This window comes from Bombus fervidus, chromosome 14 (assembly GCF_041682495.2).
Source record: "Bombus fervidus isolate BK054 chromosome 14, iyBomFerv1, whole genome shotgun sequence".
Classification (NCBI taxonomy): domain Eukaryota; kingdom Metazoa; phylum Arthropoda; class Insecta; order Hymenoptera; family Apidae; genus Bombus; species Bombus fervidus.
In genome coordinates this window covers 10,724,872-10,740,379 of record NC_091530.1, presented here as the reverse complement: position 1 = coordinate 10,740,379, position 15,508 = coordinate 10,724,872, and the positions used below count along the sequence as shown (strand labels likewise).

The window sequence follows — 15,508 nt, the reverse complement described above, 5'->3', positions numbered from 1 at the left end:
GCGCGCTGACCGTGTAATTGATTAATAAGATTGAGAAATATATTAAAGGTGGAGCTTTCAAGAGGTTCGATTGTTTTGTAGCTCGGTCGAATGATTTACGAATTATTTCGTAATCTCAGCGAATAATACATATTGTTATGCAACTGAATGAAAAGCAGGCAGACCGATCGAATTAATTATCGCGCCGTCGTTTGTCAAGGCGGTGGCTTCTGATGAACCCTTAAATTAACGAGGAAGGATCGATTAATTATAGAGAGGAAGAGACTCGAGGCGAACGATGCAGCGTCGTGGCAAACAATCGAGATTCGAGGACGCTTGCAGACCGGTCCGGTATATTCAGGCATACGCGTATTCACGTTAATTTTCCAAGGGCGTAACCGAACCACACGGTTTCTCCTTCGGCTCAGGGACGAAACCGACATGCGCACGAACGGATCATGTCGTCGCCATAGAAACGTTATGAATCTTAAGGCTTGCAACCTGCTGCCTATTAAATGCGTTTATTTATAACGTTCATGATACATGCAATCCGTTATCGGGCCTGACCAATCTACTTCCCGTGAATTACAAATTGCTGCGACTTATGTTGCCCATCGGATGTTCCGGGTCAAAGTGGAGAACCCGTTCGTGATCTGAAAATTCTGTAACTTTCCTGTAGTACTCAACTATGAAGAAAAGCAATATAACTGAAAACCTTAAAATAAAGTTTCTTCGTATCTTTGAATAATCGAAACGTTAAAAGTAAAAGTGGACTAATTGCAATTCATCCTCTCTGGATGTGAGTTTATAGTATTATTTTGTTCCACTAACAATAGCTTTATTAATCACTCAAAAGTGGAAAAACTTATTTTGAAATTCTGAGCTTAAACTGTGAATATCTATTGTGATAATATGTCAATTTCGATGTATATTTAATTTCAAAATGTTTTGTATAAGATGTATAAAATAACAAGTATTCATATAGTGTTCTATAAGTCACTACATGTCACTACTTACTGTTTTTATTTCTTCGCTTTTTCTTTTCGCGAATTTAATGAATGCGGATGTTTTAACTAAATACTTCAGGTTCTGTAATAGTTATTTCCTATAATAAAAATTTAGTTTCTGTAATATTGGCAAAGACAGGACAGCTTTTTCAGAGAGTTTATTCAGTTTTGATATATGATCGCGTGATCGAGCCAAGCTGGCTGTAAACTTGCCTTTTCTCCTTTGGAAATCTTTCATTTACGATTGCTCTATACGTTTCCTTGTACATATGCAGCTTACGCATAAATTCTACGCAAGGACCATGAAAATCACGAATCATATAAATTACACGACTAGATGGAATTCCAATAACTCACTCTGCAAATAGCGCTAGCTCGAAATAAACAAGCTTACTGTAACATTCGGTCTAATTCATTGGTCTCAAGAACAAATAAGGAATACACATTATTCTTCGAAGTTCGTTCAATTTAATCAGTGCTGTTTTTCTTTAATTCTCATTTATTTATTATTCTTCCTTCCACTTTCTCAATTTCAGTGAAAAGTTTTACAAACGTTTTATATTTTTCCTCGATCTAAGGGAACTTATCAGTGAAAAACACAATTGATCATATCCGATACAAACAAGAAACGATACAGCCATAATAAAAAAATCAATAACCAATACATCAAGATCCATTAAAATACTGAAAACCACGAGATTTCCACCGCAATCCGACCTCGGAAAATCGGGCTGACTTCGAGATACGGTTTCACATTTCGCGTTAGAGTCATCGTAAAACGTGGCGGATTCCGCTATCAACGTTCCCTCCGCCGAATCACAACCGCCACTAGAATTCGATTTCGTCGATGGTATCGCATCGTACAATGGCCATGCCCAAAATCGATACGAAGCTACGCGTGTTTCCATGGAACTTTTCTCGAGGCGCAGAGTGTTAAGCATGCTCGAGACTTTAATCTAAAATTTAGGATGGCAAAGGAGCGTGTAAACGTCCGGGTTCGCGCTCTCTCGACGGGTTTGCTGTAAACAGACCGCCTAACGCAGTAAACTGTATCGAAATTAGGAAAGTTTCCGGGCTAAAACACAGGCAGATTTGGGTAGAAGAGAAAATTGACCGCGTTCGAATGAGAACCTGTCGACGTAGCGTCACTCTGTTGGTAGCCTGAATCCGCGATGCAACATATTAGCCAACCGATTATTTGGTTTCGCTCTACTAAACGGAGTAAACTATAAAACGAACAGTGTAGTCAGTTTGTTTGATTGCGATAATGGTGGCAGTTTGCTGGAACAATAGCAGCACCAGTGTTTACTGACGAAACGGTGGGGTTGGATGTTGATAAATGAGTCGGCGATTTGCTGGAATAATTGTTTTGGGTCTTTGAAGGCTATTGTGGATTTAGAAACATATTGGGCGTTGAACTTTAATTTTGGGTTAATTTTAGGTAGAATTTTTATTGTGAGCGGAGAAGAATGTTTGCGAAAATGTACAGGAAGATTGGGGTATATGAAATGATGCAGAGATCATTTTAATAATATCTTAGACATAATAATTTCCCTATTTAGAAGACAGTCGTGGAGTCGTTAAAATCAATGCAGAGTATCTTGTTTATAGGAAGCTATCGAGCATATTATCTTTTGTTTCAATTATCCGAGGCTGTAAAATTTTATTTACTCAAATCTATCTTAGTAATCTTAAGAATTTTTATCATAAATTTTATGAGATCTGAGAAATTATCATAGAGAGGCAAACGAAGATTTAAGAGATATCTTTACTAGTGAAACGCTAGAATTAAAAACTCCAATATATCAATGGAAAAAAGAAGTTAAATTTTAGATTCAACCACCTTTAACCTTGAATTTCATGTTAAAATCATTTGATTAATTTTTTTTTTTTAATTGCATCGAAATTAAATTTTCCATCAGAAGAGTAAAAAGTCCGCTAATTTAAAGCGTTGAAAGCGTATAACAACGTTTCTAGAGCGAATTACAATGATGCCGCGTGACTGCTCAGCAGTTCATTAAGAATATGCCACAGGCTATGTTAACGAGCAGGTAATTACGTGGAAACGGTTCAACTTCATTTCGACCGAAACCCTTCAGAACAGTTCCTCAACTCTGGCTTCTCTAATTTTTATTAAATTTCGACTTCGATGTTATGCATTTCGTCTGGGTGGCTGAGATTTTCAAATTAAATCGCCACGAAATATCCGTCATGTAAATATCGATGGGTGCACCGTGAATTTCCGGACGTCGAATTAGTCCAATATTTGCGTATCATTTCGCTCGTGGATCGAATAAAACTTTGCAAAATATTTCGCCCGATATTAAATACACGCCGTCAGATTTTCATAGCAAATACAAGGAATATTACGTTGTTCCCGGGTAGTTGAAAGTTTTTTTAAGTTTACGGATCCGTCTTAAATTCTGATATAATAAATCTACTTCCTGCTTTGTAATAACTTACAAACATCCTGAAATTGGAACTCGTTCCTCTTCTTTATTCTGTCACGGTATTCGGATTTTTATATCTCGATTTTGCTCTCGTTTTAACAGAGGAAACGATTTCTCGTAATTTTAGAAAAACTTGAGCATAGGATCGGGGCTAAAGGTCCAAATTTCCAAAATTAAATAATTATAAGAAACCATATATGGAACCTGTACATATTTAGCAAATATTTTTTCATGATAATTACAATCAAGATTTCCATAGAAAGCCCAATATCCATCATAGTCGCGATTTCGCAGTGAGACTATTTGGACGAAACGATCGGCTCTATTAGAACGAGTATAATGATAAGCAACCAGTATACACGGTTCAATTAGCAAAATCCATGAATCATAGGCTATATCGGGTCAATGCAGAGAGAGAAAGAGAGAGAGAGAGAAAGAGAAAGAGAGAGATCGATCGATGCTTGGAATATTGCGAGAAATTACATAGACCGTCGCGCTCTTTGTTGAAGCTCGCGTTTTTTTTTATTTTCTCCATCGCTTGCAAATATCGACAGCTCGATGCAAAAAAGAAAAAAGAGCAGAGTGGAGGGATTCAAGATAGAAAATACTTCGTTCGCCTTGGTACAAGGCGAATTTCTTCTCGCAATTTCTTTGCTTTGCGTCGTGACTACGGTAAAGCAAAACATTTTTACGATATAACATTCTATGTTTGAATTCTTTAATCTTTGCTTTCGACATGAAAATTGACCGTAATCGCGTGCACGATTGAATCTATTAATGCGTCGCGTTCGTGTCGGTTGGCAATATGTTACCGATAATTACGTGATTATTATATTAGAGTATTTCATTATTGGAGCGGACTATTAATAAAGCGAAATTCCACGTTTGTCAAGAGTACATAATGGAATAAACAAAGCGTGGAGCAATTATGCGTAATTACTGCTATTCATTAAACTTAACTCGTCACTTATCTGCATATTGATGCCTCGAAAACAAGATAGAAAAAGTTAATTAGAAAATATCTATCTAAGTCTTCGTTATAAATTAATCGGTAAAATCATCTTAGGATAACATTCTATAAAATTCTATAAAATTAAATGCATCACTGAATGGAGGAACCACTCACGTTATTCTGTGTTAGTCGTGGGATTTTAGAGTATTGAAATTTTACAAGTCATTAATAAAGTTACAAGTTGCAGTAAGTCACTAATAGATTTACAAATTACTGTATTAATAAATTCTCTTGCAGAACTGTAACAAGTTTCGTACCAATTCGCCTACATCTATTTGATGTAAAACTCTTCAGAAACAGTTCGCTAACTTTATTACTTAGTAATTAGTAAATGTGTAAGACAATCGTAATCACGTATGAGCTTAAACTTCCACCGAATTCTCAATACCTCGCGAATAGATCACAAAAGAATATATCCCTTTATTTTATAAAAATGTCAACTCTTCGTTTAAAATTCATTAACGAACGTTAATCAAAGCCAAGCAAGGGGAAAGCAATCGATAATTTCCTTTAGTTTGTCGAGCAATCGTCCGAGAGCTAATATTCCGGAACTAATAATAGCCTTTCGTCTCACGATCATTTAACAAACCTAATAACGGCTCTATCCGTGTCAGCTGGAAACAATACGTCCAGTTGAAACCATAACTAATCTCGATCCACAGATTACAATAATCTGAAATCCATGGTAAATTAGTATCGTGTAGTTGCGCACGCGGTAAGAAACAAAGTATGTATCTATATAATAGTATAGTATAGTACGCCAAGCGGGTAAACATCGAAAGAGGGAAGCAGCCTGCAACGCGTGCTCTCGAATGGTAGACGAGCAAGTAGCGTGAAGTGCAGGCTCGTGAATGTGCAGAGCATAAACGTTCCGCTGCGGGCGATCCCAGTATTAAAATCACTCTAAATTGCTGCCCGAGGCTCCCGGATGCAGGCCTCGTGTCCACTAGGCGTTTTATCCTAACGTTTTGCCAGCGTTGCAGTTAATTTCCACGTAGGGTCGAGTGACATACTGATATTGTTGTGTATATTTGCTAGTTTAAAGTGATTTGCAGCTCTACAGAGTGCCTTAGCGAGGCATAGTCATTTTCATAAGTATCGAGGTACATGCTAGTCTCGTATGCAATTTAATAATCCACTTACAGTGGCTAGAAAAAGTATCGTCATATTATTTTTCAATAAACCGTTTTTCTTATCAGACTCATTTCATTTGCATAGTGTCGAATTTCTGTAATCGTATGAAACTACTACGTATAAAAGTGATATGAAATTTAATATACTTGGACGTAATTAATTAATATGTAACTACTATAATAAATGCCATAGTGTATCAATACATTTTGTAGCCATTATAGATTGCTAGGAAAATCGTTGGACAATGAGACCTTTTGAATTCGTGTAAAATAATATAATATCGTTGTCAGAAACTGTCTGCGAGTATTAGAAAAAAAAAAAAAAAAAAAAATACTGCACGGTTTAGTTAAAATTTACCATCTACCATTTTATCATTTTTTAAAAAGTGTTTTCTACCTTATCATCTTTCAGACATCTACTTTTCTCTTCTACGTATGGTAATTTGTTGCACGTGTTTATAGCGAAATACTGATTGTCGAATGTAAAATGTATAACAAAGAATATACTGGAGTACGAAAGAAGAATAAATCGTCTGAGCTAAGGTTTTAGGTGATCAAGGCGCTATGTATATAGCGCCGTTTTCACGCGCTTGTATGTCTTATGTGAGAACGTTGCGTAGGTTGTCTGAATTGAATACAAGTGGTTGTAAAATACGGAAAAACAGAACGTGTGGGTGTAAGTATATATTACGCAAGATCTATGCAAGAGACAGCAGTTGGTAGCAATGGGAGACGAGAGACCCTTTGTGCTGTTGAATCGTATTGTAAAAGATTTTCATATATCTATATTTTTATTTCTGCATTAACTAGACAAAAAAATAGAATAGTACGAGATTTTATACTTTTGTGTAGAATTCACATGCAGTTTCATCGTGGATAGAAAATAGAATGTACGTGGCGTTGATGAAACGACTCGAAAGGGATGAAATCGTAGGGGGATTCAAATCCTATTATCGGTTGAATGAATGAAATTTAAGATTGATTTACACGAGGGATGCTGTGTCAGTATGATCGCAGTCCGATTAAGTATTGGCTGATTTTTTTCCGAATGAATTCGATGCCTCGCGATCGGTATCACGATATGATTTTATCGATGCTACGCTTTGTATCTGAGAGACTTAGATTAGTGTATGTTTCGCGCGAAATTAGTCGTTTATCAGGGCTTTGATAGAAATTAGAGACTGTATTTGGTGGTTTGCACGGACCATTTCAGGCATCACTTCACATTTCATACGTAATTAAGTTCGCGATCGAAGTAAATCGAATTCTAGTTTAATATAAGCATAGATATTATTTTCGTTCGAGAAACTAACTAAATGGCAAATAATGAAGAAAAATGAACTTTCAAGGAAGTTTCTAAATTGAGTTAAGTAATTAATTTTTATACTTTTCAAATATTGTTCCCGCTTTTCGATATCTTATAACTGTTTCTTAGAATAAATAGATCGAATATTCTTTCTATTTCTCCGTTCACTCAGCAAATTTTCTTGGAAGGCTTAATTCCTTATAAAAGGCTTAGCCTCTTTTCTCTTATAACGACCAAATAATACAAATCCTATTTTTACAATGGCCAAAAGATTTAACTCTTTTCCTTCTCCAATGTCCAGATAATACAAACCTTATACACTAAATACTTAGAGAGACCTCACATCTTTTACAAACAACGACCAAATCAGAATCACTTCGGTCAGCGAAAAGAAAAATAATTCTCTTTTTGGCAATAATTTCTTATACTTTTAACAAACAATGATCAAAACCGTTTCAATTAACGAAAAATAATTTCCTCCTCGATAAGAATATAGTGTGGCAAAACAAATTATCAAACGACAAAGGGTTCGTCTCACCGGATCAATCGATAATCTGTCTTCGCGGCAATCCACTACAGAAAAGTGCACCGTGACAGATTTCTGCACGTTCCGGATTACGTTTCTCGGCGTTATCGACAAACGAAACGAGCGGAAAAGCGAACGTTTGGTCGCCGTCCAAAAATCGCGGTTCTATTCGTTTTCGTGCAACATGACAACGTAGTTCCTCGTTCGTGGATGAATGAGTAAATTTACTTTAAGGTGAATTTCTATGAGGAACACCTGGAACATCGACAACAATCGTCCCTCGAATGGCAATTCGATGAACCGACTCCCTGATAAATTGGACTGTTAACAGGAGAATGCTGATCATGCGCATCAGTCACCGAAACGCGATTCGCAGATGTTGGTGACTCGATTTCCGATCAGTCGGTGATACTTTAGGTTCTTGAACGCTTCTACTCGTTTATGAATGACTCTAATGAACAGGTGCACTTCCGCTCGAAAATCTTAGAGTAGATATCAATATTATATAAAAGCGAAATACAAATGAACAGCGAAATAATAGCGGAAGCTACGTACAAAGCGAAAAATAGTTAAGGGTTAGTTAAAAAGTTAAAAAAAGTGAAGTTAAAAAAAATTACGGGATAATGAAGCTAGTTGATGTGTTAACAATTTTATTAAAGTCTGTCTTTGTATTTCAAAGTTCTTAGTCTACGTTAAATATTGAAATTTTATTAAAAATAAAAGCGAAGAGTTTTTAACGGGAGTGCACTGCTTAATATAACAAAAATATTTATCTTTAGCTCTCTATAACTGGATTTTTCTTTGCTTATTGAGGAAGAAATTATGATTGATTATTACTAGAGACACTATAGGAGAACTATGTATATGATAAAGCAAAATGTATAGATACAACCGTTAAATCCATTTTAGTTTCGTTACAGTTGATTCACAGAGGCGAACGGGGCCAAAGCGATTTGCCGTGGATGCGCGATGTCGATGATCCAATTGAGGGTTAACACCTCTTAAAGACAACTGACCGTTCGCCCGATGTCGTGAACGATTTCGATCGATGACCAGAGTGATCATGATAACAGCTTTTGGCCCCATTGCCACCAGGCGAATTTATTGGACCGACCAGGTTCTCTAGTTTCCTAACGATATTAGCGAACCTGTTCGCAAGCGAAAATTGACATTCGATAAAATTTGTTCGACATAAACTTTTATTATTTATCAAATCTTCCTACGCTATTAGAGGCGTGACTTTCATAGATTTAGTAAATTGGTTTCCTTTTGATGAAGGTACCAATAACTCAAAGGAATTGTTCGAAAGAAGATAGTATTAATTTGAATAAGTTGTTCCATATGTTAAACATAGTATTCTAACAAAGAATTTCGACTACTATGAGAGATGAATAAAAATTTGTCAAGTTAGAAAATCAGAAAATCATGGAACTTTAGTTGGAAATAGAATAATTTTAGGAAAAGTAACTGCGTATTTTTAAGTATTTCCAAAAATAAAGAATTTGATACCTGTAATTTTGTAATCACATTTCGAAAAATTGTTTTAATTCTGAATATCACCAGTTTAAAGTATCAAAAGTTAATTTTAATATGAAAGAAAACACAGAACACCATGCAGCGGAGATGAAACTTGGCCCGGTCTTCCTTGCTGATTAAGTTTCATTCAGTGCGCGTCAGTTTTCATTCATTTCAATATCAATATCTTATCAAAGAGTGACGTCTTCATCATCGGACACAGCTAGCGGAAACGTATTTCCGCGCTGCGGCTAATTTATATTCCTCTTATGTGTAACTAACTAATTAACTGACTGCCTATTATTACAGGAACCACAATATCGCTACCACGAAACCCGAATCTGGCTATTTAGGGCTTCGTGAACCAATTAAATTACATTATTATTGATGATCCTGCATCTTCCAATTATTACGGTTCAAAATTTTAACATTTGCTTATTCGTTGATGATCGTTATTTATATCAAGTTATTCCAAAAGTAATGCTTTTATATCCTAATGTTTGAAAGTATTAAAAAGTGTCGCTTTAATCAGATCGTATTATAACTTCTCATAAAATAATGAAATATTCGGACAAATAATGCTCTTAGCCGAATATTAAAGAGAATTAAACAGAAACATTCGAGATTCTTTAATAAAATGGTGTTCTTTTTTTTAATGAAGCAACGTTAAACTTCATACATCCAAGAAATGTTGAACCGTGACTGAGATGTGTGGCCTCTATCTATCTCATTCATTAAACATAATTAAGTAGTTTCTTTGTCATACAAAGCATCGAGTTAACTGATATTTCTTCATATTTTTAACGATTACTTTTCTCAGTTTTTAAGCAAATAGTAACTGTCTTAAGACATTTGAGCGGCAGTGTAGTCATACTCTGTTGAACTTTACACATCTTCTCCCTTTGAACTCACAGTGAATGATACAAAATGGCCCATTTGAAGCTCACGATTCACAGTAAAAATCGAAGGACGTGGAGAGTCCTAAAATGTAAGAACGACGAGGATCGTAAGGTCTTGAATAAAGAGCTCTCGAGTCACTCGTCGAAGCACTTCAAGCCGAGTATTCTCTCAGTAATTAAATAAAAAATGTAAAGTCGAACTGTGACTGATCTCTGTGGTCGCCGAAAAAATTGGCGAGACGTTATTTTGCGTTAAGTAGAGCCACGTGGAACCGATAGAAACCAAATCACATTTGGATCTTCAAATTTTTCATAAATGCATAAAAATTCGTGGTCTGCTAATAAATAATCTGCTTGCTTCAAGTTTAGCAAAAATTGGCCCGCTACGTAATTACTTATAATTGAGGCGACAGCGTAGGTACGTTGACATTGAAAATAATCTTTTGAATAATAAAAATATTCAATAATAAAATAACAATGGTTGAATACCACTGAAATAAGATATAAAAATGGATAGAGCTTAAATTTTCTTCTGGATTTGTATAGATTTTTCGAGTTAATTAAATATATTCGTATTTTCATAAAGAAATCGCATCATAAAGGTAATATAAACGAAATTTAACTCTGATTTATGAGAAAATTGCTTATTAAATTATTGGAAATTTTCGTGAAACAGATCATACGAAATAATTGTTAAATCTAATTATTTATTTTGTAGGATCTTCTCTCTGTAACGATTATAGAATGAAAGTTCGAAGTTGGAATAAATAAAAGTTGGAAGCAATTGACTTTTGTGAAACATACTGAATCAGTTTCACCAAGTAATCGAGAATGAAAGTGAACGAATATCTACGTACATATTTATGAGAATTAGACTTTGTATCCGCGTTACCTGCGAGTTGATTATAAAAATAACACGAGACATCGAATTTCACGATTTAAACGTAACGCGTACTGGGGATAATCATATCTATACAAATGTAATTTTATAAATAGAAGGCACAAATAGCATGCAAATGACACACATGAACTACAATATTATGTCGCGGTACGTTGAATGATGTCACGCGTACGTGTTCGGTAACGTACGATAACTTCCTAAACGCGGAAATTTCGCTGAATAATATTCTGATTTATTATTGCGCTGAAATCGTACAATAGAAGATCCATCAGGGCTATAAATGAAGAACAAAGATGTGTTGACCATAAATACAGAAATTATACATAAACACTATAAAATATTTAATAGAAAGGCATTCAATTTAAAACAAACAATTGATTAAAATCACTGTTCTTAAAACGATATAACATACCGGAGATAATCTTCCTTAAAAAGAGAATATTTTTCCTTAATATGAGTTAGAAGTGGGAGATTCAAGAGGAACAAATAGCAGGAGATAAATATTATTCATGAAATTCCATGCTATGTTAGCATGTCCTTTTTCGTACTATTCGGAAGATGTTTCGGAAAAGATGAACCGGAAGGATGGAATTTTCTTTTTTCACCATTTTTCTCTCTCTAAATGTCATATGCCTTGCAGTCGGCAGAGTTTAATGTCACCTTTAAAAAAAACGCAGTCTCTGTTTGACTTTTACGAGCAATAAGCAACTTTACGCAAACGCATAGATATTTCAGTATCCCGTGTTTCAGCGCGTGTTTTCTTTTTCCGGCTGTACGACGAACGTTGAAGCTGCAATTAATTCTTTTGCGAAGAATTTTCTCGTTCGACGTCCTAGGAAATACAGATGATGAGGATTGATCGAACCTGTTGAGATGGAAGTATGGTAATTGGATTGAACTTTACAAAAAATATATTTAAATACATTTTGTTTGACGATGTTTTATCTGAAATTAAAATATTTGACATTGACAGTTGTCTTACTTAGGGTCTAGAAATTATGATAATGTAAATAAAACACTTTTGAAAGAGAAATAATTTAAAGTTGACATTCTACAGAAACCAACTTAAAAGCAATGATTAAAATATAAAATGTACATAATAGAATAACAGAGTTTAAAAAAGATATGTATAAAGGAATTATACTTCTAATTACATTTTTATCTTGGAACTTTCTCTTTTATTTTATGATTCCTGTTACAACCGTTCGCGGAGAGACGCGGTCGCGAGGAAAACGCGTCAGCGAGAAGCGTAAATTCTCGCTACGATTCGGCTAATCGACGCCGCGAAAGAGTCGTTCCCCTTGTTTCGATTAGGATAATAGGGGTGGTTAAACTGAAATCAACGCTGTGTTAACAGGTTAATATGACATATATATTCAACAATAGATTACACAATATTCTGAGCGTCACAAGTATTTGACGATAAGTACAGTTAATGCGTTACAGAAGTATGACCCGACTTGACGATATCTCTCGATGAGATAGTTAGAATTTACGAAACGGATTGATTTAAAGGTAGAACCGTGGTAGACTTATTGACTGTTCTGACGACGAAAATAGACTACTCTGAGAGTGACGATGCTCTGTCAGAGGAGAGCTAGGAAAGGGTGTGTCTAACGCACGGGATCATCGGATTCGTTAATGACAGTTTTTGGCCAGGAAAGTGAGGGTAATCGACATTGTTTCTATTGGCCATTACGATTGTTGGTGGACTAGGAGGGGTCTTAGCCGCCCTCGATAGAAAGTTGGTGGTAGGAAGCATCGCACGTGCGGAAAAAACTAATTTTCAAGTGTTTTCCGGACACAAACCAGAGATCTTAGAAAACGCTTTCGTAGAAAAGATCTTTGTTCGATCTGAAAGACTTTAGTTGGAATTTTCTAAGATTTATGGTCGGTCCTTGAGAATCTTAAGAGTACGCAATAAGGATGTGCAGACATATGGTTGCCATCCCGCTCGCGATGCGAGGCCCGGTCCAGGTAGAGAGTCGGCCGACGTAACAATTTCTATTTGCAAGATTTATAGCAAACATCACGACAATCAGGAAGATACATACTACGTAGTAGCTATTTCTCTGATTATCGTGTTATTAACAGCATGAATTTTTCCCAACGACCATTTCGCCTTTTTCCCCCTTTTTTAAATCGCATGAATCTGTGCTTGCACAAAATTTCTGCGAATTATTGGCGGAACACGGGCGCAATGTCAATTAGTCGCGTGTACCATATCGTTCGCCGTAAAAATTGCATTAAAAATTAGTTTTCCTATAGTTTGGTCCCTGCCGAACTCGCTCGAAACTTTCCCAACAAAATGCTTAATCGGACAAATTTAACTTCGTAGCGTATATTACCTTATCTAGCAACGCAGTAGCTAAAATAATTCTTGTTTATGGTGAAGAAATAACGAGATTGTGTCTGTTACGCATAAAACATGAATATTTATTTATCATTTCTTAGGAAACGAATTCTCATATCAGATATTTTTGCAAAAAGAGGAAAGAAGAAAAATTGCTCTAAGAATTACAGTCAATAAAAAAATTAACGTACATGAACCCATGTTTGCAGATTTCCTGCCAAATAATATCCTACTTTTATTAGAAAACATTTAGAGAGAAGATAGTAGAATAAAGGCGATATGTATGGTTTAAATGGCAGAACTGGGATTTACGAGGACGACGTTTTATGTTGCAGGCCTCGTTTTACTCGACAGCACTGAAAACCCTGATCTCTGTGTCTACTGTGATACTGATTGGCCTCATATTTGCTTACCATGCCTTAGAAGTTCAGGTGCGTATAAAAAATCCAATAGGCTCGATGTTACGTCCTTGTAGCGTGCATGTAAACAATCGGCAGTCTCGCTCGGGCAACCGAGGCGAACAGATGTGCGTAGGCAAACGTGTGCTCCAGTCAAGTGATTCAGAGAAGTGCTACGAATAGTGTTAGCGACAAACAATGCAACAACAGATATCAACGATCAAGATTGCAACCAATGGAGAAAAATATTACATAAAAGGGTCATCAGATTTACCAGGCTTACAGCAACAACAGCAAAATCATAACAACCAAAATGATATGGAAATAGAAGAAATGGAAGAGCAGCGGAGACAGGAGGAGTGCAGACAAGATAACAAAATAAGTTACCAGGACGAAAACTGGAAGCTAGCAAAGACTAGCAAAAAACGTAAAATAATTCCAGACACAAATGCTGCAGGAAACCCAGATACAGGAAAGCAGCGATGGCTGCAAGAATTACCTTTAAGAAACTCCTTCAGCTCACTAACGGAAGAAATAGACAATGACCCGACAAGCAAAACCACAACTAAAACTCCTTACATATCAAAACCACCACCAATATTTGTTGAGGCCCAAATAATAGACCCGCTTATTGATCGACTAAACAATGTAGTCGGGAAGGATAACTACACAATAAAACAAACAAAATTAGAACAAGTAAAAATTCAAACAAACACCCCAGAAGTTTATAGGAAAGTGATAAATGAACTAAAGGAAAAAAATGCTATATACCACACGTACCAACTCAAAACAGAAAGGAGCTATAAAATAGTTATAAGAGGTTTACATCCAAAAACTAACACAAAAAAATTAAGTGAAGAATTAGGAAAAATTGGCCATGAAACAAGAGCAATAAACAATATGACAAGATACGATACGAAGCAACCACTGCCACTATTCTTAATAGAACTGGAACCCAGAACCAATAACAAGGAAATCTATGAAATCAAAAAAATACTAAATACAATTGTAACAGTGGAACCACCACGCTACAAAAAAGATATACCACAATGCATGCGGTGTCAACAATACGGACACACAAAAAATTATTGCAACAGAAGCCCGGCATGTGTTAAATGTGCAAAAAATCACCTAACAATACACTGCCCATACACAGGAAAAATAGAACAAGTTAAATGCTATAATTGTAACGGAAACCACCCAGCCAGCTACAAAGGATGTGAAATAAGGAAACAAATACAACGTAAACTGTTTCCTCCACTTCGCAACAGATCACACAATGACCATCAACCACAACAAAGTATAACGGATAACGAAACAACATTGAAAGCACAAGAGGAACTAAACGCTATAAGCAGAAACATAGATCCCCAAGGTAAACGAAGCTACGCACAAGTAACTAAAAACATTAGCAAACCAACGCTTGCAATCAATCAGAATGAAAACAATAACATCGAAGACGTTACAGACATCAAAGAAATGCTCAAACAATCCATTAAAGGTATGGAAATGTTAGGAAAAATGGTAAGTGATCTAAACACAATACTAAGACAACAAGCACAACAAACAACAATCATGTTACAACTACTTACTAACTTGCTAAGTAAAAAATAGAGATGGACATTTTGAAAATAGCAGTCTGGAACTCCAATGGCTTGCAACAGCGAGCCCACGAAACTAAAATATTTTTGTATAAAAATAATATTGATATACTACTTGTCTCAGAAACACATTTCACCCTAAAAAACTACATGAAAATACCGTACTACACCATATACGATACCAAACATCCCTCAGGTAAAGCACATGGAGGAACTGCAGTAATAATAAAAAATGACATCAAGCATCACTTACATAGTCAAACAAATCAAGAACACCTACAAGCAACCACTGTCACAATACAAACCAATGACAATTACTTCCAGATGTCAGCAGTATATGCACCTCCGAGACACAAAATGACACTTAAAAAATGGGAAGAGTACTTCCAATCCTTAGGCGACAAATATATAGCGGCAGGAGACTTTAA

General features: G+C 35.8%; 1 protein-coding gene across 2 annotated transcripts in view; it reads left to right on the top strand.

Moving 5' to 3' along the window:
* Positions 1 to 15,508, top strand: part of Sk (small conductance calcium-activated potassium channel) — a 248,829-nt gene that overhangs the window by 189,708 nt on the left and 43,613 nt on the right. For both annotated transcript variants that reach the window (XM_072016863.1, XM_072016865.1), the window contains one exon: positions 13,417 to 13,512. In XM_072016863.1, the coding sequence (XP_071872964.1) occupies positions 13,417 to 13,512 (96 nt within the window). The remainder of the gene's footprint in view (positions 1 to 13,416; positions 13,513 to 15,508) is intronic.